The sequence below is a fragment of the Pecten maximus genome, chromosome 11 (genome assembly GCF_902652985.1).
Source record: "Pecten maximus chromosome 11, xPecMax1.1, whole genome shotgun sequence".
Lineage (NCBI taxonomy): Eukaryota > Metazoa > Mollusca > Bivalvia > Pectinida > Pectinidae > Pecten > Pecten maximus.
The window spans coordinates 13,960,874-13,986,246 of NC_047025.1; the positions used below are offsets into that span (position 1 = coordinate 13,960,874).

General features: G+C 35.1%; 2 protein-coding genes across 2 annotated transcripts; both read right to left on the minus strand.

Moving 5' to 3' along the window:
* Positions 1–147: 147 nt before the first annotated feature.
* LOC117337683 (toll-like receptor Tollo) lies at positions 148–3,642 on the minus strand. Its single transcript, XM_033898783.1, has one exon. The coding sequence runs from the start codon at positions 3,116–3,118 to the stop codon at positions 1,085–1,087; it is 2,034 nt and encodes a 677-aa protein (XP_033754674.1). The 5' UTR covers positions 3,119–3,642; the 3' UTR covers positions 148–1,084.
* A 6,333-nt stretch (positions 3,643–9,975) lies between these two features.
* On the minus strand, positions 9,976–25,356 carry LOC117338320 (phosphatidylinositol glycan anchor biosynthesis class U protein-like). The gene is made up of 12 exons (XM_033899615.1): positions 25,206–25,356; positions 23,551–23,615; positions 23,075–23,146; positions 22,450–22,512; positions 21,942–22,045; positions 21,231–21,331; positions 20,513–20,610; positions 19,463–19,620; positions 18,811–18,954; positions 15,990–16,114; positions 15,006–15,148; positions 9,976–13,861 (listed from the first exon to the last, which is right to left on the minus strand). The coding sequence occupies exons 1-12, from the start codon at positions 25,336–25,338 to the stop codon at positions 13,748–13,750; spliced, it is 1,320 nt and encodes a 439-aa protein (XP_033755506.1). The 5' UTR covers positions 25,339–25,356; the 3' UTR covers positions 9,976–13,747.
* Positions 25,357–25,373: the final 17 nt, after the last annotated feature.

Consider the following 25,373-nt stretch of genomic DNA (forward strand, 5'->3'; position numbering starts at 1 on the left):
AATAGATAACTGCTTTTAATGTGAAGCTCGTTTGTAACAGAACAATATGTAAATTTTGATGAAATATATCACAGAGGGCCCTGCCTGTTGTTAATTTACTTTTGAGAGACATGCCGTCTGAACACAAGGATAACAAGAGAAAAATGACACATGAATGAAATGATTTTTTATGTAAATCCGAGAATTCCATAGTAATAATCTGACATTCCGAAATATTTAGCAGTTGACAAATGCGCAATCGCGCTGAATGCAAACAGATGTGTTAACGAACATTATGAGTGAATACCATCAGTTTAAGAATTGAAAGGTGGTACGGTACTTGAAGGAGAACATACAGCTTTAAGTATTTCATGCTAACTCGAAAATGCTGAAAAATTCTGATCTCTGAGTGAAAAAACCCATCAGATACATGTGTTATGTATAACTCAAATGATGAGGATCGCTAACTGCCGGACACTTTAGTTTACTTTCATATTAAAACAGTATATGCTGGTTTGTTACATTTTCACTAAAGTATTCACTCATAATCAAGACTACATGAGTTAATGCCACCTTTAAACATCCATTTAGTGACAGATATAAGTCTACAATACAGGTGTCTCGTCCTTCAAGGACTGGTCAGTAATGATAAGGACATCATACAGCTGTCTCGTCCTTCAAGGACTCGTCAGTAATGATAAGGTCACCATACATCTGTCTCGTCCTTCAAGGACTCGTCAGTAATGATAAGGACATCATACAGCTGTCTCGTCCTTCTAGGACTCGTCAGTAATGATAAGGACATCATACAGCTGCCTCGTCCTTCAAGGACTCGTCAGTGATGGAAAATAGAAGGGGGTTGTAACATACATAATAATTCAATCAATCAATTTCGTATTTTTTGGAAAAAGACTAATTTGAAAATGAAATATATGCGTAAAATCTGAACCTGTACCACTCTTTATAAGAGTTTCAACACAGCATTCTAATGTGTTCCAAAGTCCAATACATCAATAATAGTCACTGAAATACGTTCGGTCTCTCGTTGTACTACATAGGGAACACACAACAAATTATTGAATACCGACGTAATTAATGTTCCTATTTACACAGTGACATCGTCAGATTCCAATGCGATGTTGTAGAAGCCGTTGATTTCAGAAACTTTATCCTCCATGATTATTGGTGGGGTTTCAGGCTCAATTGGAGTGTCTACTACTGTCTTTTGTCCTTTAAAAGCTAAAGCATATATAAGACGATCATGAAAAATGGCGTCGTCTTTCCGGATGTAGGTAAATGTTTTCAGACACCGTTTCAATTCTTTTGGCAATTCTGCTTCGGGGATATCTTCCATCAGTACTACAATCAGATGCCGTTTCCGTTCCATTATACTTTGCTGGAAAGCTTCTTGGAACTCGTACATGCACCAGTGGCTATTAAGGAAGTATTTTGAAAGGATTATGACGGTGTGGTGACTTGCTTCAACACTATCAATTACATTGTCAAATATGGTTTTGCCTGCAATGAAATCTCGTTGATGGAGGCAGAACCGGAAATTATATCCGTTCGAACCCTTTCTATGTTCTTCCTCTTCAAGTGCTTGAAACGTTTTTCTCACCCATCCCTCATTTTCACTGCTGTACGAGACAAATGCGTCATACAACTTGTTCTGATAACTCTCGTGAGGCTGACAAGGCAAGATCACGTGGAATCTCGTGTAGGTTAAGATTTGAATTTCCCGCCTGTATCTTGTCATGACAATGATCAGCACAAGAAGAAAAACAACTACAACACTTAATATTATTATAGGTGCATATGACGTCATCTCACACGACAAGTCGGCTCTTGTCAAACTGACAAAAGTTTTTCCTTTGGCACTTTTAGGGGTAGCACATCTAAGATAGCGAAGGTACGCGTATGGAAAATATAACTTATTTTTCCAAACACCATCATTTTGTACAAGATCAACAACACTTTCCATATCAGGGCTACAGTCACAATGGAATGGATTCCCTTCAAGGTTAACTATCAAAACCGATGAAAGTTTTGCTAATTTAGAGATATAATTTGTAGTAATCCTTGTTATATTATTGTGACTAACGTTGACATGAAGAAGTGGTAAGTCCCAGGCCACAGCCGTTGTATCCAAGTCAAACGTGTCTATATAATTGTAAGATAAATCCAGAAACTCCAGCTTAGGAAAATCCATCCACCATGTTTTAAATTTGGAATTCAGAAGCGTCATTCTCGTTCGAGACATATTGTAGACACGCACTTCCTTGAAAAATGAATTTTCTGTCAATACATCAATATGGTATCTGGACTTAGTGGCACTTACGCTTTGGTCGATATATTTCAGTTTAAGGTACTCACACTTATATTGAATTTTTCTGTTTTCGTCTAAAAATGTTTTGCCAACGTCCATTATTTTATTTCCCAGATTTACAGGAGCAGTCGTGGATCCGTTTGAATTACTTGCTTCATCATCAAAGGAACCTAAAAAGTCCATTATATTGGTATCGTCGAATTTGTATGTGATGTTCCGGAGAGCGACATCAACGATGGTGTCTTCATGTCCACAAATGAAATCTTTCGGCATACTTGCAATATTACTCATATAAGTAACTAATCCAAATATGTCGATTGATATTTCACTGTCAACGAATTTCAGATCAATTAATTGGTCAGGGATTCCAGCTTTGGAACTGTTCTCTCCAAATGATGATTCAGAAAGGAAATCGGTGATTAAACAGTCGTGGACCTGCAAGCTGACAAGATGCAGTGCCTTGACTGGCCAGGGAATGGACACCTTTGACCAGTTAGAACAATACACATGAAAATGGTAGCGGAGTGTTGACGAGGAAATCCAGTCTCTCAGAGTGTCCAGTCGCCAAAGACCAGAATAAGCTGTTTCAATGGTGCATTGGAAATACACATTGTTATGGCCGATTTCTCTCATCGTGCACATATCTTCCCAGCCAGCCGGCAGAAACTGATCCTTAGAAACCAATCTGGACACTGTTGTGATGTAGAAATCTGTCGAGTTTGAAGGAGAGATGGTTGTATTGGCAACCACAATTCCAGGGCACAGAAGAAAAATCGTTAGATAATAACTGAAGTATATGCCGATACATCCCATAATGCCTCTGATTAAAAGTGATTAACTGACAATCACGAAAACAGTTTGTTATCCTATTATCCAAGTATTCAAATATATAACATAACAGTGTTTTCGATAACACTGTCTTAAAAAGATGTGTATCGTTCACTTGAAACTCAAGATTTAAAGCGGTACTTCCTGTTTTCAATAGTGTAGGTATCTTTCACAATACGTAAGTCTCCCTTTACGATCGCTGTGTCGATTACACGACTGTGCCTTTATCCATCATGGTGTTCTTTCTTTCTTTGATTAGTTGTCATTAATCCTTAGAACAACTAGATCCGGTTCTGTCCTCAATATGTCGACACATGTGCTAGCCGATTAACCTCGGTCTCTGGCTAACGATACGTAAACATCCCTGTCACTTTAATTCTGTTGAATATTCGTAGAAAGAACTCTTCCGCTATGTTCCATAGATGTGTTGACAAAGAGAATAAATAGGTTTTCCACGGAAAATAGGACGATCTGCTGAAACATTATCTGTATCCAATCAAACAAATCAGTGTTTTTCTTTTTACGTATATATTGCCGTGTAAGTATATCATATAAGCCATATTATCATATACACCTCTCTCGTTTCTCTTTACCCATGGGGGACCTAAACAAAGTTGTATATCAAATAAATTTATTTAGAGCTTTTATATAAATTGAGGATGATCAATTTTAGACTGACGAAGAGAATTTTTAGTCGTTAATAATTATATACTCCCAGGTGTTTTTTTTAATAAAAATCCCGTATGTCTTTTGAAGGAAATGCTATTGAATGTATATGAAGATTAACCCACAGCCGGCCCCTTACCTATGAGATGTACATTATCCAGCCTCGGGCATCGAGGAGTGTACCAGGTATTTCTCGTCATGTTATTTAGTGCTATTCCAATCAAAAGTGATAAATGTTGTATGTATACATGTAAATTTGTTGTCCGACGATTGTGTAAAAAAGACATAAGTGAATGACATGACTGAATACGTCTTAGCAACATTAAATACGGCTTTAGTAATAGATACAGTACATGGAGAATAATGAATACGACAGTGTCCCGTCCTCCCAGGACTTAAGAGATGCTAACGGCCAAATCTTTACAGCTTTGTCATCTTCACGAGTTCGCTTACTTGTTTGCCAATCGCTAATTGTTTTGAACGTATCTGCACGCGGTAGCAAAATTACAAATATCGATATAATTCAAGAAAATGTGAGCAGATGGGCAAGTTCGTATAGTGATATGTAGCATATATACCTCAATCATGATTGATATCCCGTATTGTCAATAAAAACCAGTACTGTTGTTTATTGACAACTACTAGAAGAAAAATGACCATGCATTCAAGAAACAAACAATTAACATGCAGAGTAAACAACTCTCTTCATTAGACAGGCGACTACACATAAACATATTAAATGATTTAAGAGCCTTTCAATATAGAGAATTTTTACCTACCTACATGGAATCTAGGCTATTTACATAACGAATTATCAAAACGAAATATGCCTGCTTGTACCCACTACATGATGCAATTGGAAAGTATTGCAGGTAATATCTTCGAATTAAGTGATTGCATCATCGATTGTGTTCTAGGCTGACCACAGAGAGGCACATTACTATACGGGCAAGTGTATAGTATAGGAATCTATCTATAGTTTGGTAGCACCCCCCCCCCCCCCCCCCCCCTCTCTCTCTCTCTCTCTCTCTCTCTCTCTCTCTCTCTCTCTTTCTCTCCGGCTAATGACGTATATCGTGAGTTTGAGGTCCGATCTAGGCACGGGACAAAAAATGTCGTTTTCAGCCATTGTTAACATGATTCAAATATAATTATGAAAAATACAAGGTATAATATATACTATTGTTGAGGCTGGTCTTTCAGTTTTAGAATCTTACTTTTACGTATTTGTCCAGTATTTGACATACTGTGAACGTATTAATTTCGGCGCGCTCAAATTTTCGCGCATTTCCAAATCAAAACAAATTAGTACAATGAAGATTTAGCGCATTCTCATTTTTTTGTAGGAATGGCACATATATAATTTGATTAGCGCAGTCATAATTTAGCGCACGCTTCAAGAGCGAAAAGCGCTTATTAAAACATGTATGTTTACAGTATTGGTTTTACAAATCATACACATATATAACCATCACGATACAAGGGTTCACGCCAATTTGTGCTTTTAAAATGCCGGGTGAACTAAGGAAATAGTGGGGCGCCTTATTACTTTACATTTTAATGATCTACATGTATCTAAAGAAATAGTGGGGCGCCTTATTACTTTACATTTTAATGATCTACATGTATCTAAAACAAGGAGTCTCCAGCAATATAAATCCCCTCGCTTCTCAACATTGTTGGTAAAAATCGTCGAACCACAATGTATCGGATCTAAACTATCTGATAAGTAACCAAGTAAGTAGTGTGAGGACGGCGAATATCTATTGATAGTAATAGTGGCCTCAATTTGGATCCCGTGAGAATGAAATGCAGCTTCAATCAAGAGGTTACAATTGTGTATGAAGTTCCAGGACAATGGAAAAATTAATAGGGGTCGGTAGAAAAAAAAAGCACATTGAAATACTTTTTTTTATAGTAACAGACCTCAACTTTGACATCTGGTGGTTGAAACCTAGCTCGTACAAGAGACGATGGTTGCGAGTTTCAGGACAATCAAGCAATTAATGAGGTCCGTTGAGCATGGACTTCAAAATATATTCCATGTAACAGTGACTTCAATTTTGACTTAAGGTAGTTGAAATGTAAAATCGCACAAGTACGAAGTTAGTTATGTGAGAACGGTAAAATCCTATTGATAGTAATACTGGCCTCAATTTGGATCCCATGAGATTGAAATGCATTGATGAGGTCATAGGTCATGGTTGTGAATAAGTGTATGAAGGTTCAGAATAATTGAATAATGAATGAAGTCTGTAGAACAAGGACGTCATTTGGTTACTTACGATCTATTTCCATAATTAAGTGGTGTCACTAAATCATTTAACTCATTTCATTAAAGTAAAATCGTCTATTCAGTTTGAATTCCTTGTATCACTAATGTATTACATTGAAATTACCAGCACTTTGAAGTGTCAGCATGATGTATTCGATTTAAACATTTTCTGAAGCTTTCAATGACACATTTACATTTTTGAAAACTAGAGACTGTTTTTTGTTCACAAAAACATATAGCTCTCCCTCTCCCAATCTATACATTATTTTTGCGCTCAACAGACCTTTGGTCTGTATGTCAAGGTCGCACTACATTTTGTCATTGGGGAGATACAAGTATAAAGCAATTGTCATTGGAATCTTTTTAATTGATTTAGTGTTATTTATTGATAAGAAATTATTAGAGAGATATGTACTTCGACCTTTGGCCCAGATATTAAGGTCAAAGTGACCGTATGGTAGTACATTGCACTTCGGCTTCAGGTAATGCAAGTATACTGCAAGTTACCTTTAAGTTATAATATTTCAATTTCTACTCAAGTTGGACTCAATGAAACTACCAAACTTAATCTGTTTCATTTGCTCATGAATTTGACCAGATTAACACTGAACAGTGCGTATGAATACATGGTTAAAATCCTTCCGCGGAACGATTTCACTTTTTCTACATTGTTGTTATAAACATAGATAAATTGTCAAAATTATCAAATTTATAATGTATTCTAGTATTTTATGAAAGACCAGATATGCTAGATACTTCTATTTTGACAAAACAATGCTGTTTTTAATCCTAAAATTGCGGACTATTTTACTCGACCGACTAGACATGCACAATCCGGAACTCCTCGGGCTTTTCCCCATTTGGACTTGCACAAGCTTCGAGACATTATTATCTAGGCCGACTTTTTTATAAAAAAAAAAACAAACAAAAAACAATTGAAATATAAATAAGGATTGAATCTTGATTTTGTCGATTTCTTGGGGTCATGAATTGAGTTGCTCTTGAGACAAATTCAACATGAACTGCTTCGCAGTTCATTAAATTTGTCTCAAGAGCAACTCAATTCATGACCCCATGAAATCGACAATATCAAGATTCAATCCTTAACAGCATTTGTAATTAAGATGTCCTTAAAGGTTTAAAAGTTATCACCCGGACAAGAATTATTGGGGAAAAAATAACTTATTTGACCTTTGAACGTGAGGTCAAAATCACACACGGACCAAACGGCAGTACACTGCACATCAGATTAGGTGATGCAAGTATCCTCCAAGTGTCATCAACATATCTTCAACGGTTCAGAAGTTATTTACTAACCATAATGAATGTATGATCACCAGAATGATAAACAGTTTGTACAAAATACACTTTAGTGAACAGTATCATAAATACTATTCAAGTCTATATATATACAGTGAATGCCGAATGATGAATACAGAAAATCTGTAGCATACAGCTATTCCGTCCTTGTAGGAATCGTGAGTGATGCTTGGGACCAAAATTATGGAAACTCATGAAGGAAGGTCGGGATCAAAAAATCAAAATGAGTCGGAACAAATGTTAAAAATAAAGAAGGGACGGTACACCGACACAAATATCTAAATATAATTTGTTTATCCTCTCGTTGTCTCCTTTTACCGACTTCCGAGTCTTTTTTGTATTGTTTGGTTTTGACGCTGAGGTACATCTTGTAGAATCCTCCAATCGTGACTAACTGACGCAAATAGACACGATGAAAGGTAAGTAACCTTTTTTCTGAACAATTTGCTGAAGAGGAATGTTACATTATTTGTAAGAATAAGCATATGCTGACATATTGATGGTCGTTCCATAGGTCATCAATCACATTCCGGTTTCCATGTTTCTTCACTTCAGGAAATTCTTAAAATAAAACAAATTTCCATTAAACAGCATTTACTGGTTTTCTGGGGGAAATCTTACCTTGGAGAACTTTCCTTAAACTCTGTGATGCTTTCATATCTCGAGTTTGAAGTTAAGGAATGAAACTGGAATCTAAATTGGTTAAGTTCTAAAATTAAGGCTAATAAATCATTTTGATATTGTAGTATTCATCATAAATCATAATAGATACAGTATTTTTGCATGTGTTCCTCAGAAGCCGATGGTTGCTTCACTGTCAAGGTCAAAAAGGCTAATCCGGGTTGGTTATTTTCCCCGGAAGCTTAGCGTGAGATTAGTTGGTATTCACAAGACTTTATTTACACAAGACGAGATAACGTATTCCATTCCGTTAGATGATTGATACATGCGTCAGTGAAGCGGAGATAAAGGCACTTAAAGATAAACAAGATAGTCCTTTTCCATCACTGAAATACATGTAAACACGATTAATTATCCTGTTTTGAAATTCAGTTGTGACACGGAAAGAAATTCTGACATCTTGTTCTAATCAATGTTTTCAGTAAGTTTGAAGGAGTGTTAATTAAAGACAGAAAATATCGTTCACGTACGACCTTTTTTTTATGAAATAGCAAGTATTTGGCATTTGATAAACACATTATACCACCAAATGACAAGAGAATGGTCAAAGGTCGACAGTAAATACCGGTACATTTGATCTTTATGAGTTAGAATATTTGGAAAGATATCAACAGCCATCAGTTCCTCTAAATATAATTACTAAGTTATTTCCTAGATCGTTTGAATCGTGTAAAAATGACATCAAGCAATTAATTCGGAGTTTGATAACCTCTAAAGCATATTTGACAATATAGTTCTTGATTTCGTAAACCGTCTAGAATAAACGAGGGCCAAAGTCGCAAATTTATATTCTGAAGGAATCTCTGCTAGTCGTTCTAAGGGGTGGGGTTGGCTTGTTTAGTTTTCTACTGATTCTTTTAAGCCTTGTTTGCGTTCTTTTTAAGCATGAACGTGACCAAACGTTGCTGGATAAAATTCATCAGTTTGGTAGTGATAATAATTGTAAAAATCTATGATCTACAGACTAAATACTAGTAACAATATCTGACTGAAAACGATGTTTGTGAGCTTTCGAATACGTCCGTTTCCTTTTCAAAGATTGCAAGATCACTCTCTTCACACTCATTTGACTAAGGAAACATGTTTTCGCGACAGCTTACAATTTTTCAACCGACTTTTTGTTTGAGATGAACAGTTTTTACCCAAAACATGTCAATAGGTTACATCAACAAGAGCTGTGGTAGAACAGCATAGGTTGTCTCGCAAATGTTTGTCAATTAATAATTAAGATATATAACTAGGTATTGTTTCGCATTTTGGATAAATAAAATTTATATTGTACATGTGTACTTGATGGAATTAATTTGTGTTACTAAACCCTAATCGACATAATTTATAAATATCTGAAAATTCTCGATATCTTCAAAAATGCAAAACAAAAAAAATGAAAAAAAAATGTCGAAGTTCAAAACATGTCATTAAGCAAAAACCCCTTAGTTTGACTCCGGGAGTGAATAGTCCAACCCCAAAGAGACTCCGATGCCAATTACCAGTACCCTAGTACAATTATAAAGTGATGTGTTAATGTCTTTTTACACTTGCACCAAAAACGTCAAGTTAAAAAACCCACAAGGTGACTCTTTTCTCTTAGAAATTATTACGCCATTGTATCGGCCAATTACATGCTATGTTACAATTAAATCACATCTTTTGGGTTATGGACCGATCCAATGAAGATATATAAGATGCATGTTTTATAAAATTCTACACTCAAATTGACAACGATGAAAGTTATTGTATACCTTTCCACCCCACTGACAAAGTGTATAGGATTCATATCATAGAGTGTATATGAAGTTCAATATTTCAACCTGGTATGTATTGTTTTATAGATTTTGTAACAGTTCTTGTTAAATCAGAAACTGTTCAATTGTGTCAAAATAATGAAATAAAAAAGAGAATAGTTTTCATATTTATTGACAAAAATTCTGTATCAAAATAGGTGAGATTTTCACATGTACACACATTCATTAACAATAAACATTCACTACTCTAAATTAATTTGATCACATTGCACATTAAGTCAAGAGTTAGGTTATACACATCAAAGATTCTGAAGAAATTAATTTAGTCATAACACATGTACACGCATCATTAAGCATCATTTTTAAGTCGTGAACTGTGATATGATTTTCTAATGAGAAATATTATCTAGTGAATATTCTATGTAATAATATTGGATTGACTGGATTATTTTCATCATTTATAAATAAATTATTTTGCACTTGAAGAAGCTGCAGTGTGACTGACAGTGTGGTCATAATATTTCAGACATCTAGGCCTATGCTTACATATTTGTGTCAAACACATAAAAGTATCATAACAGTTTTCATTTTAAAATATTACATCGTAACAGATCACTTTTGACAAACATTTTTCAAATGATATGGAAATGAATGAAAAAATGTCTGTGTATGACTAGAATTTCGAACATCAGCATTTTGATTCCACACCTTATTTGAAGACACCACAATGCACAAAGCTGAGTCACTAGCAAATGTTAAAATTTATGGAAGGATCTGATTGGGTATATTGGCAGGGCACTCGGGTAGATAAATATGTATACACTTATATACCCTAGTGCCCTCCCCGATATACTGTATAACATGAAACGTTGTGTATGAACTTTCATGGTTGCTATGTATGAAATCAGGAATATAAATACAACGAATAATGTTAAATGTATAACTGTTATATTATTGTCACATGGGCTAAACACAAAATTTGTGTACACATGAAATGATTTGAAATTAACTGAAAAGTACACACGAACATTTCATGTCATACAGTACCCAATAATGTCTTCACATACATCAGAACATGTGCCTGTGACGGAGCTAGTAAAAATGAAGTAACAGATACAATGGAAATTTAAAATTCCCTGCGTTTCCTAGAATAGCGGGAATTTACTGTCCTATGTTTTCCGTGCGCGATATATAGTGCATGTAAGGTGTGCTTGGTAGGGCAGCCAATCAGAGGCTGAGTACGTGTAAGATAGCCACGTGAGGGTACACAGGCGCTCGGGTGAAATATATTGTAGTGTAGTCATTCTAGCCGCGGACGTCTAGGTCATGACAAACTTTCATTTAATATTGTTGATAATATTGTTACGGAAGAGTAGTATAGTTTCGTAGTTTTGTAGGTGTTTTGCATTATAATGCCAGGCATTTTGTTTTCAAGAATAGGTTAGAAATCCCAGCATTTATTAAGAAACCTGAAGCATTAGAGCTGGTGCAACTCCTTTCTCTGTTAAAAAAAAACAAAAAAAAAACGGTTTTAAGGTTGGGTGGTTCGCTTGGTTTTTCATATTGCTTATTAAGAAATGGAGTGTGTGAGAGAGTTAAGAATTTACTGATGCTTTGTATACATGAAATCGTGTTGTATAATTTTGGAATGTTTTGATTGATTAAACGCCGGCTCTATCGTCCGCTCGGCTCAAATGCATATAGTGGTTGTGTTGTAGTGGAGTAGGGTATGCAGGAGAATATAGAGGACCTCATAATCAATAACTACCAGTCTTAGAACCACCAGGTGCTATATGATGAATACAGGATGAAACTGATAACGGTGCAGTTATCTAATGTCGAAATTTGTTTCATAATTGCAAAATGTTTGATCAAAACATACAATATATAACTGAAATGTTAATAAAGAGACTCTGTCAATGTGTAGGATAGATAGACATGTACATGCATGCTAATTTACCAGTATCACCAGGCCAGCTTGCATGATTATCTCTGAAAGTTTATATCTTGGAGCTATAGGAGTAAATTAAAACTGAAGGCTCTGGTTAAATGCTTCTCTACAAACTACATATTTGATTTTGCATATTATTATCTCTCCATTCATGGCTACCTGATGCATTCATCCCCTATTTGTATCCCAAAGTACCATTCATTAATGGTACAGTTTATATACAATGTTTTCAAATGATATCATGTCACATTAACATATTCCTTAACAAAACAAAAATATCATTAAGATTCTTGTTAGCACAGTGCAGTACTACGAAGAAACAGAACTTCAGTCTTCATACAACACATAATCAGTGCTTTTAATGTCCAAGCTGAGAGAATATTTGAGACATCCAATTCGATCATATAAATATTTCATATGTGAAATTTCCATCAACTATTGAAAGTCTATACACCCATGTTTTGAGTTTACACAACTAAATCACAAAAACAATTATGTACTGCATGAAAAAATGTTTTCCTGCATATACTTTAAAAAAAAAACCAAGGTTGTGTCTATAAGTTATAAACACTTATTGAAATAGTATCTAGCACTTTAAGTATGACATTTATAAATAGAAACTTGCTCGCATTATACAAACTATTACTTACGCGTGTTTGAACTATTAACCGGAGGTTTACCGTACTTCATATATACAGAGGAGGAATATTACAAATCGCCAAGGAAGAATCTGAGAAATCAAAAGGAAATTTGACAGAGGGGGGGACCCTGGACATATCTTTGTCAGGACAATATGTCTAGTTTAAGCAGACCAATGTTTTTGTTACACTTGCCACATGTTTGTGTGGCTCAGTAGAGTTTTATTATCTTCCATGCTTTCAGACGAACACCCAGAAATTTAGCAGATGGACGGAAAATACTACATTATCTATATATTTATGAATTGTCCTTTAAGAAAATCCAAGAAAATTCTATCTTCTCTATATGTCTGAACTCGTCTGATTTCAACAGAGACTGACAAATCAGTATACCAACAAATACATCTTAAAATTGTTTCATTTCAATGTTTACTACTTTCTATCACCAACATATGAGAGATTCATTAGCACAAAAATCGTCTAAAACACTGGATCGTTCTTAAATTTCTGATGTAAACAAGGATTTATGGCAGCGGATCACCTGCTGATCAATACACGTTCATGTTTTATGAACGAAATCTTCATAAAATGAAAATTAATATCTTCAAATAATTTTTTGTTTATTTCACTTTTAAATGTGACTTTATGTTTACCTTGTCACTTTGCTATGCTTTAACTACCCTATTATTATTTTAATATTTTTAATTTTACAGGTATTTTCTTTTTTAGAATTAGAGCCATCAATAGTTTCTTTCTTGAATGCATGATAAAATCTTGATACATTTGCAGTTTAATGGACTATACGTGAGGTTGGACCATACCAGTCAAGATTTAGGTAAATATATAGATGTTTCATACATACAGTACTGGTATAGAGGAAAATTAAACCCAGCTTAGCCTGATTAATAAATCTTATTACTCACTGATTAATTGCTCATCATCTCAATTGTGTGACGTATTGGGTCTTTCATTTGAAAAGATCAAAATAGTTTCTCTACTTTAAAAAGCAAATAGAGCTTGGACATATATAAAATGAATATTTATACCAAACCGTCTCTCAGAAATTGTCTGTCCATGTTCCATAAACCAATAATTGAACCATTGTAACATTCCCTGAATATTCTTCTGGTTACAGTGGCCTTCCTCTTGCTACAGTGGCCTTCCTCTTTCTACAGTGGCCTTCCTTTTTCTACAGTGGCCATACCCTTTCTACAACTGCCTAACACTAGGATTAATTTCCCCAGAAAGTTCAAACTTTCTCTCTTTCATTATCACAAGAGCTTTCATAAGTTTATAAACTGTTAAGGTTGACTTGTCCTGGAGGATGTCATTCCCCACTCAGTCCAGTATAACTTGGCCCTGTGAACCATCGGGCAACGTGTGTTTTTTTCCTTGAAGCATGTCATACTCTCGACGTAGGAATGCAAAAAGTAGATCTGTGACCAGGAAAATCTGATAAGAAAAATTATTCTTCATTAACTCTCACTGTTGTAACTTTTAAATGTTAATTTATTACAAATATACATGTACATCAATATCTAAATGATCCATAAGTTTTTGTGATACTGTAAACATACATTACTTGGCGTAGTAAAATTTTAGCAGATATCCAAATTTTTACAGATCTGGATGAATTGGCATGCCAAAATTATTTGATATAGAAACAGTATGTAGAAAGTGCAATTAGCACAATCATGATTTAGCATAATGCTTCTAGCGCTTAAGTGCTAAAATAGGATTACCACTAAAATAAGGTTACCACTAAAATATGTATGTTTAAAGTATTCCAGAATTGTCTGAGTGGGAAGAGTGGTTTGTTTTTGTTTAACGTCCTATTAACAGCCAGGGTCATTTAAGGACGTGCCAGGTTTTAAAGGTGGAGGAAAGCCGGAGCACCCGGAGAAAAACCACCGGCCTACGGTCAGTACCTGGCAACTGCCCCACGTAGGTTTCGAACTCACAACCCAGAGGTGGAGGGCTAGTGTTAAAGTGTCGGGACACCTTAACCACTCGGCCACCGCAGCCCCTGACTGTGTGGGAAGAGTGGTAAGCACATACATTAGAGAGTTGATGGTTGGTGAGGTAAAGCCTCATTTTTTAGCATGCCATACACTGAACTGTTTTTAATATTTGATGGGTGCCTCTACCCATCCTACTCAGATTATTTATCAACAGCCCTTAACTCTATTTATTGTACAGTAATAGACTTTTATAGAATAAAAACTTTTGAAAAGATCACTTTTCCTGGTACCATGTATGTGTGCTATACTATTGAATGATTATCTGTACAAGTTCTTTTTCAGATTCATTTCAGTACTGTATTTATCCTATTACGGGACCAACACATCAAATTTGATTAAAACGGGAACTGCATGGGCTAGCTATTGCAGCCATGAAATAGTCACTGTTTGAATTTACTCCTGAACTGATCATGAACTATATAAGGGTAGATTTATCAAAAAGGCATCATCGCCATCGTCTCTTTTAATTACTTGTTAGTAATTCAAATATGTTCAAAGTATGGTTCAATTTTCAACCTTGTCGGTTTTCTAACTTCAAGTTTCTTCATAAAAATAATCTGTATGTCAACACTTACCTCAGCTAATGAGAATGCCAGAGAAATAGCGAAGTAGAAGTTAGCATTAGCACTGCCAGCGTATAACCAGAGATGATGGAGGATCGGCGCAAACACAGTCGTACATATAAACATACAGGTCACTACAAATGTGTTACGCATGTCTGAAACAAAGGAAAGATAAACATACAGGTCACTGCAAATGTGTTACGCATGTCTGAAACAAAAGTAGATAAATAGAGGTTACACAACGAGTGGTTGTTGGATATGGAATTTATTTCACACGAGTAAGTTATTTTTTAAAAGTTACAAAAGACACGAGCTTTAGCGAGTGTTTTTTGCAACTTTTAAAAAATAACTTACGAGTGTGAAATAAATTCCATATCCAACAATTTCGAGTCGTGTGACCTGTTTCTACCACAATAATATCGGCTTGAATCAAAGGGAAATGTGGCCAAGTATAATTTCGCGTATGCAAATAAAGTGTACCGGTGACGTCTGGGACCCGGTGATGTGACGTCATTAGATTATTGATGACGTCAATAACAATTGCAGCTTTGGTCAAAGTTCACCGTGTTAGCCAATCAAAATGCATACAGAGTTTATACCACGTGTGGTATAAACAGATTGTTAATCAACAGCTGTAATGATTAACTGATGGTCTGAGAGTTGAATAACACAGAGTATTGTTGTAGAAACAAGATTCATCAGTTTGGGGTTGATAATTACTTGGAAAGATGTTTATAGTTATTCACTATTGAATAAATTTCATATCACAGCATAAACATGGAGTCAATAGTTTACCAGGTAAATATGATCGCCAACTTGGGTGTTTTGATTCAGTTTCAAATACATGAATCACCACATACACCGAGTTATTATATTTTTCAATCCTTATATTTACTCAATAGTTCAACTTATATTTACTCAATATTTCAACCTATACATTGTATTTACTCATTACAATATTTACCTTAGCCCAATATTTCTTAAATATACACTTACATGAGAACACATGTTTCCATAAGGGTAGTAAACACAGAAAGAGCCCAACATCTGCAAAACTAGGGTAGGATTTGAATACCCCAATCAGGAAGATCAGCAGGTACAGCAGGAATACAGGATGTTCTCTACAACAGAATCATATTGTTATATTACAACAAACAGGAATACAGGATGTTCTCTACAACAGAATCATATTGTTATATTACAACAGGATGTTCTCTACAACAGAATCATATTGTTATATTACAACAATCAGGAATACAGGATGTTCTCTACAACAGAATCATATTGTTATATTACAACAATCAGAAATACAGGATGTTCTCTACAACAGAATCATATTGTTATATTACAACAATCAGAAATACAGGATGTTCTCTACAACAGAATCATATTGTTATATTACAACAAGCAGGAATACAGGATGTTCTCTACAACAGAATCATATTGTTATATTACAACAATCAGAAATACAGGATGTTCTCTACAACAGAATCATATTGTTATATTACAACAATCAGGAATACAGGATGTTCTCTACTACAGATTCATAACGGGTTCCCATGCCATTTGCCCACCATACATCTTGCTGCCATATCGACAATAACAACATTAAAACCACTGTTCATTGTTTAAATAACAACAATCAGGAATACAGGATGTTCTCTACAACAGAATCATACTGTTATATTACAACAAGCAGGAATACAGGATGTTCTCTACAAAAGAATCATATTGTTATATTACAACAATCAGGAATACAGGATGTTCTCTACAACAGAATCATATTGTTATATTACAACAATCAGGAATACAGGATGTTCTCTACTACAGATTCATATTGTTATATTACAACAAACAGGAATACAGGATGTTCTCTACAACAGAATCATATTGTTATATTACAACAAACAGGAATACAGGATGTTCTCTACAACAGAATCATATTGTTATATTACAACAATCAGGAATACAGGATGTTCTCTACAACAGAATCATATTGTTATATTACAACAATCAGGAATACAGGATGTTCTCTACAACAGAATCATATTGTTATATTACAACAATCAGGAATACAGGATGTTCTCTACAACAGAATCATATTGTTATATTACAACAATCAGGAATACAGAATGTTCTCTACAACAGAATCATATTGTTATATTACAACAATCAGGAATACAGGATGTTCTCTACAAAAGAATCATATTGTTATATTACAACAAGCAGGAATACAGGATGTTCTCTACAACAGAATCATACTGTTATATTACAACAATCAGGAATACAGAATGTTCTCTACAACAGAATCATATTGTTATATTACAACAATCAGTATTAGTCACTTCTCTGTAAGGTAGACATTTTCTGTCAGCACTACTGTTAATATTGGTAGCGAGTGTAAAGGGTAAACATCCTACTTGGTTACATATTGTTTTATTATTTATTTATTCAAACAAACTGAAGTATCAGGTGGCAAAAAAAAACAACATTCCTACTAATCCAGTAAATCACTGTGAAACAGCGAGACTAGTGGCCTTTTTGTTTATATAATCAAACTGGTTCCATCCTTTTTTTTTATAATTTCAATTAAAAACGGAGCGCATTTCTGGCCTTAATCTGAATGGACCAGCAGATGTTAATTCAGGCCTTGTGAAGGCTTATCAGAAAGTAGAATATGATTACTTGGTTTGTCCATATTTCATAAACAAACAATTCTGGTCTAAACAGATCAACTGCTTGGATCATGATAAACAAATAATGGGCCTTGTTATCTTAAAAACTCTGCAATGTTCCATATAAGTAAATTGCTATGATTCTGTTCAATACACATTAATACTTTCGTGTAATAGCATGGTGAACTCTACCAACAATAGAAATTGTCTCGGAGGTCAAGGAGTAATTTAACTAGGAATTTATGTATTTAAATTCACTAAGTAGATAAAGGGAAACAACTCTGTGGTTGTGTCTATATCTACACGAACAACAGTTTATAATTCTGTCAAACTGTCAACAGTGTCAAGATGGATACTGAGGAACAAGTTTTTGATATTCTATATACACAAAGGGCAATAACTCTGGAATATATCTCATGCACATCTACATCAGATGATGCAAAACTCTACAAAATTTTAAAGAGTTGGAATGAAAACTGAGTAAGATGACAGTATGATTGCAACATCCAAAGGCAACATATTACTTCAATATTTTGGACATAAAACACTAACGTGGTATCTAGGAGTGCTATGGGCAGTACACTTCACTGGTTAGTCAGAGTTATGGGCAGACACTTCACTGGTTAGTCAGAGCTATGGGCAGTACACTTCACTGGTTAGTCAGAGCTATGGGCAGTACACTTCACTGGTTAGTCAGAGCTATGGGCAGTACACTTCACTGTTTAGTCAGAGCTATGGGCAGTACACTTCACTGGTTAGTCAGAGCTATGGGCAGTACACTTCACTGGTTAGTCAGAGCTATGGGCAGTACACTTCACTGGTTAGTCAGAGCTATGGGCAGTACACTTCACACTGGTTAGTCAGAGCTATGGGCAGTACACTTCACTGTTTAGTCAGAGCTATGGGCAGTACACTTCACTGGTTAGTCAGAGCTATGGGCAGTACACTTCACTGGTTAGTCAGAGCTATGGGCAGTACACTTTACTTTTATTGGCAGTGCTATAGACAGAACACATTATTTTTTTTCGATTCAAAAGATCATTATTCACATAAGCATTGTGCTAGTTCATATAAATTTACTGTATTTACCGTATTTCGTGTTTGTGTTGTCTATTTTGATCACAACACTACTTGTTTCTTACCTCAGTTTGATGGAAAGTGGAACAGTGTAGATGATGACATTGATTTGGAACACACAGATAAAGAAAGTACGGAAATGCTCAAACATCTCGGTGAGGAAATACCAGAAAACCCCAAGGTTTGGTGTCAGATCTGGCACAGTCAACCTGTAAACAATGATACCAGGAAGAAAATGTAAACACAGCAGAAATACCAGATAATTGTCGAACTAACTGATGGCAGTTCAAGTTTTAAAGAATTAATCTGAATTCATCATAGTCAAATTCCTGAAACAATTTCAAATATACTACTAAAATTAATTCACAATTAATATCATGTTAGGTACAGGTTGTAGAAATACTCTCCCATCATATCAAACATGAAAACTCTTGTTAAATTATATGAAAAATTCCAAAAGAACAGTTTGATAGAAGTATGTTTTTGACAATATGTCTCAGTTCAAAACATCAACACAATCACTTAAACTACAGTCCTTCACAAAGGCTTGTATCAGCACTAGAGAATACAGACACACAAACAAAACCAGAATTCTCAAAATCACTAAATATGGGCACAAGAAGAATATGACCAGGTGTGATGCAAGGTACCGGGTATATCAAATTAAATACAATAAAGCCATCAATTTCCTTCCTGTAGCAATATGTGTATGCTTACGTAAATCCATAGGTTGAGTAAAGGAATTCCCAGGACTGTTCCAAGTATGCGGATACTCCAATGAGAACTGCTAACCATGCCAGTGTGATCAAACTGATATGTGAGTAGCTAAGTAGGGCCTTGTGATCACTATAGGACTCGGAGTTAGGGCTGGAGCGCTGACCATAGAATAGGAAAATAACAATGCTTAGGTACAAGTTCTGTATTTGAAAGTTCTTAGTATAAGCAAATGAAATACTTTAAAATCCTTGTACAACATTAATGATAAAGAAGTATTCCATGGTACTGGAAGATCCAATATACTGCACATGTATCATATATATAAGAACTTTCAGTTATTGAAAAATACATTACATTTTTAACAACTTCATTGTACATTGAGATAAATACCACTGATAATTTGATTTCCTGCATTTTTTTTCGTTTCAAACAGAACCTAGAAAAGGTTTTATTTGACAAGTTTGTGAATTTTTTAAATATAGGTTTTTCATTTGATTGACAGGTTTTGTACTTATTGCTGACCCGATCAGCTGGAGAGCTATTAAATTAGATATATGATTTACAGGTATGTCTACCGTGTGACTGTAAACTTTTACTTATTTCACCACAATTTCGAAACAAGTAATATCAACTTAAATTAATCACACTTGTTGGCCCAGATGGAAGCCAATACCTTTACACGTTCTACCAGGGAATCAAACCCCGGCCGTATAGGTGAAAGGCAAGTGTGTTACCAATGTGCCACCCGACCACCCTATACTGTCACATACTATGTCTACAGTGTAACATAGCATGTTACACAGTGGTGGTCCCAGACACTTTTTATTTGTCATAATACATGTAGATAATTATTTGGTTCAGCAGTAAAGCATTATGTTATAAACATGGGGCTATTCCAGTTTGATTCTAAGTGTGAAAAGATTTTAATAACACATGCAGGGGTGGAAAGTTATTTCAAATATCTCATTTTAATTTCGTTACTGATGAGGATTCTGAAAATCTTACTGACATTCCTGCTATGCAATGTAATTTTGGAAAGGCCAAACCAACCTTGTAAAAGAAAATGGCCACCGGAGCCAGGAGGATGATGGGATACATTGTGAGGTAGGCGGAAAGTGCCAAGAAACATCCACACATAATTTTGTTACCTGTAAAAAAACAAAAACAAATTCAGAATACATGTAATTATGCATCCAATATACACGTTCTCCTATATCTTAAGTTTAGTTAAATTCATCATAGCTGGTTTAAAAAAAATTACCATTGTGCTGAAATTAATTAACAGTAGCCATGACATTGATATTTGATCTCATTAAATGTCTAGCATTGTATGAAGTTTGAGTTTGATGGGCCTATTAGGGAATTCAAATTATCACAAGAAACCACTTTTTATATTTTTAAAGTTGTCTTTGACCTTTGTCTTTGATATTTGGAATGCTACCCCTAAACAGCAATCTTAGTAACAAAACACTGTAAGATTGATAGAACCATTGGTAGTAACTTGAGTCATGACATGGAAATCTTTGTTCAGACGCTGAATCTGAAATCCAGTCCATGCTGGACAACAGACTAGACAATGGGTTGCCAAATTGCTAACATAGAGATCCCTACATACACCATGGTTTTTGATACCTTTAAAGGAAGAATTTAATATTTCTTCATTTCAAGACTTCATATACATACAATTGGTATTTTCAAACAAAGAGTTACAACAAAATCTGAATTATTCCCTAAAAACTTTTTATCAGCATAAACAGAAGTAACTTACCCTTCAGCATGTAGAAGAGTGTAAACAATATGGCCATGTTGTTGAAGATGGCTGTGGACCTAGCTAGGCAGGCTGCTATACAGTATGGATTGAAAGCATGTCTAAAATATAAAGACAGCATTTTAGTCACATTCAGTATATACATCACCAAGTCTGTTGAGATGTTATATAAACAAGAATATACAGCAAATCCCCCCCCCTCCTTTTCCAATGTCAAATGTATGTCATAGTGACTAATTTTTATATACAGTGTATACAAGGCTCTAAACACATTTTATGGAAGGGTGGGCAGACAAAACACAATCCTATATTACTCCTCCTGTTTGCAGTGGGGAAATGATAATTATGTGTTATCTCTACTGAAATAGTTTTTTTTTTGTTCTTGTCTTTTGTATTGCTTCAACATTTAAAAGTTCTTTACTGAGAAAAACTATAGACTTCATTATCAAGCTTTAAAGGTTATTTGATTGAAAACTAATATCTATTCCCAAAACATTAAGAAATTCATTGCCTGCTAGTGCTGAAAGAAATGCAGCTGAATGTATGTACCTTATATATATAATTACTAGCTAGTAATAACTTCTATTGGTGACAAACCTATAGAGTCCCACCATTGTCCATAGAGAAGATATTTCACTAGAATGACAGTGTTTAAGCCTCAATATATAAAGCCGTCCGATATCAATATGATAATTGTTTATAAATACTCACGCTATGGTGACAAAAAACTGGACAGATTGAAGATCCTCTGCTCGCAGGATAAGATTTTCTATGTCTGTTGAATAGTTCTTGACACTGCGAGACTGGTGGACTAACTGTAGAGGCAGAATGTAGTTCAGATGTGTTGATAGTCGTGTTATGAAATTAATGTACAGTTTCATGTAATTGACATAATTCTAATGAGGCATTATGGAAACACATCTGAAATCTGGTGAGTAAAAGACAAGACCAGATTAATGGCTATGTGACTCTACACAAACCATCACAAATCATGGTCGATGTTCATTACAATAGGTACATAACTTTCATAACAGAGGTTCATATAAGTAAGAGTGGAGAAAGTTTTTAAGAATGGAGAAAGTTTTTATTTCAGACAGAAAAATAATATCACACAATAAGGTTACCAGTAGCTCCTTTCTCTCTCATTGTCTCTCTCTTTTCATATGTACCATCATAATCATTTGATTGGCCTCATGGAAATAAAAAGTAAATATATTACCAGGTATCCTCCAAATATCTTTGTTATTTTCAGCAGCAAGATAGCACACACCAAATCAAAAGCCTGAAAGATTGAACATGACATTCTAAATAAAATATTACAAAAAGAGAATACACTCCTAAAGAGATAATGTGAATCATAAATGAACCTATGAAAGGTGAAACACATGTAGATAATGTGAATTGTCGTAAAAAACTATTACAGTCAGTCAATGATCATACCCGCCCTTAAACAATGACTGTATATATATACTGGTAATTTAATATGCATTGCATGATAATTTTCCATCTTACATCTATTAAGATGATAAAATATCAGTGAGAACATAAAGCTTGTGTTAATAAATGCCAGATATACTGTATCATGTGGAGTTCACTCATAAATAGGATATATTTGTATAATTCTGTAATTATATGTAAAGCTATTTTATGGTAATTATACCTCCAAATAAAAATGCATTGGATGATTTCACAAATGTATACCATTCAAGTTTGAATTATAAATTATAACTACAATTTACCTGGTAACATGTACAGCAGAGCATAATTCATATCTTTTAGTGATATATTTTGATCATGTATGTATTGCTCAATTCATTACCTGGAAGAACCAGTGCACTACTTACCACAAACATCAAATTGATGCTATTTTGTGAAAACTTGCTCATAAAACCCAACAACCTCAGTATCAATGGTGTCTGGAAATGAAAAAAGCAACATTTTAAAATGTTTCTGGTTAATTTTACAAAAAGTAATGGATTAAATTAAATCTGATGGACAACATCATTTTGTGGATGCACGACCCCTTTGATATTTACTGGCTAATAACTGCACCCTGAAGAAACTCAGTCTTTTAACTGTTGGTCTTATAAGCAATTATTTTTTGGAAGTCACTAAAAATATTTTTATTTGTTGACCTTAAGGAATATTTCTATATACGATGATACAGTTGGGTGCCATTATATGTTTTTTTTTATGACAAGCAATGCATATGTTGTCAGTGATGTAGCATCTTTTAAGACTAGTGTACATATAGATGATCTACCTCAGGCAACAGGGAATAATTCTGAAGTTGATCAAAATCCAAGACAACAGTACAAACCTCATGAAAAAGGTCTCCTGAATACGGAGAAATAAAACTCTGCTTCAGAGATAGACCTTCCATTGCTACAAAAGAAATTACAAACGAATTTAAATAACTATAGTTGGGCATTTACATTGTATTCCAAAACTGAACCTACATATATTCATTTTTGCATGTAGTTGGTGAGTTGCAATTGGTGTACACAACAATCCGAAGCTTCCTCTGACCCTGACACCAGATTTAGGCAGTCAGACAGAAGTCTTGTGTATAGGCTTCATTAGACACATACAATGTATATGTCAGAATGTCTTAGACTGGTGTCAAGGCCAGAGGAAGCAGGGACTAGTTGCTTGCCCAATGCTAGCTGCGATGACGTAGCTCTGAACGACGGACGGAAGATTTCTGACAGATGGTCGCCGTCAGAGCTACAATTCCGTCCCATTGACCGTAGTGTTGCAAAACATCCAGCGGTGAAAATGATACAACTAGCGAGTGTCATGTAAATTTCCATTTAAATTCAGTATTATTACACATTTCTAGCATAAACTGATAATTTATTAACCTACCATCATGTTTAGATCATGTCACTACGCACATTTCTATAAGTCACAGCTTCGGTATGGCTTGTTTGGCCGCCATGACACTTCTCGTTGGAAAATCTCGCGCTCCAATTATGGTAAGTTTACCTAATATGGAATGACCTACAAATTTTACTACTGATAGTAAATATGATGACATAGACTTTTAGCACGGTTTTCAAAAACTTCTTTCAAGTAAATTACAAATAATACTTTAAATAATCTAGTTTCAGAACATTTGTTCTTAATTTACCGACTTTTTAAACTTCAAAAACTTTTCAACTGGTGGCCTGTCGCAGACAGTCCATTTCGTTACAGTTTCCTTATAAGGAATATGTAAATCAAACATGGCGGCGTATTTGAACAGATTTATGTGTACGTTGTGTTTGCTCCGACTTTTACCGCTTATAGTTGAGGAAACATTATAATTGGTAGGTTTGTGAATTGAATATTGGTCAAAGTTGCCAGAACAATAATTTACAGTTGGATATTACCCGAAAAATATATTTTTATCAACCTGAAACTGCCCGATGTGAATCACATCGGGGCTTGCAACACTATCGGCAATGGGATGGAATTCATACCCTGCTGGGAACGGAGTGAAGGCATGGTATGATTATTCGTTCTAGCCCAATGCCTGATTCGTTCTAGCCCAATGCCTGATAAAGATGACAGAGTACTGTCACCGAAACATCACGCTAAAATCCAATACTGGTTGTGATATACCAAAGTCACACATAAAGTATAGTCAGTATACATATAGTGACCTGTTTCCATTTGCAATTTCCATGAAATTTCGTCTGTAAAAATTTCGGTGGGGGGGGGGGGGGGGTGCAGGACACGTCATTCTCATCTAATGCGTGCCTAACGTTCACATAAAAAAATCATACCCCTCTCCCATGATGTCATTGGTGTAACAATTTCTGCTCTTGCTGAAAGCCATTCTGGAAGAAACGACCTGTAAAGCCACAGTCGCATTTCCATGAAATTTCGTCTGTAAAAATATCGGGGGGGGGGGGGGGGGGGGGGGGGGGGGAGTGCAGGACACGTCATTCTCATCTAATGCGTGCCTAACGTTCCATAAAAAATTCATACCCCTCTCCCATGATGTCAATGGTGTAACAATTTCTGCTCTTGTTGAAAGCCATTCTGGAAGAAACGACCTGTAAAGCCACAGTCGCAAGATTACTCCAGCTATGACGCAAACCAACGTTTGCAAAGCCGCCATTCTTGTTTCCGTATCAGGGTCTCAACATGTATAAT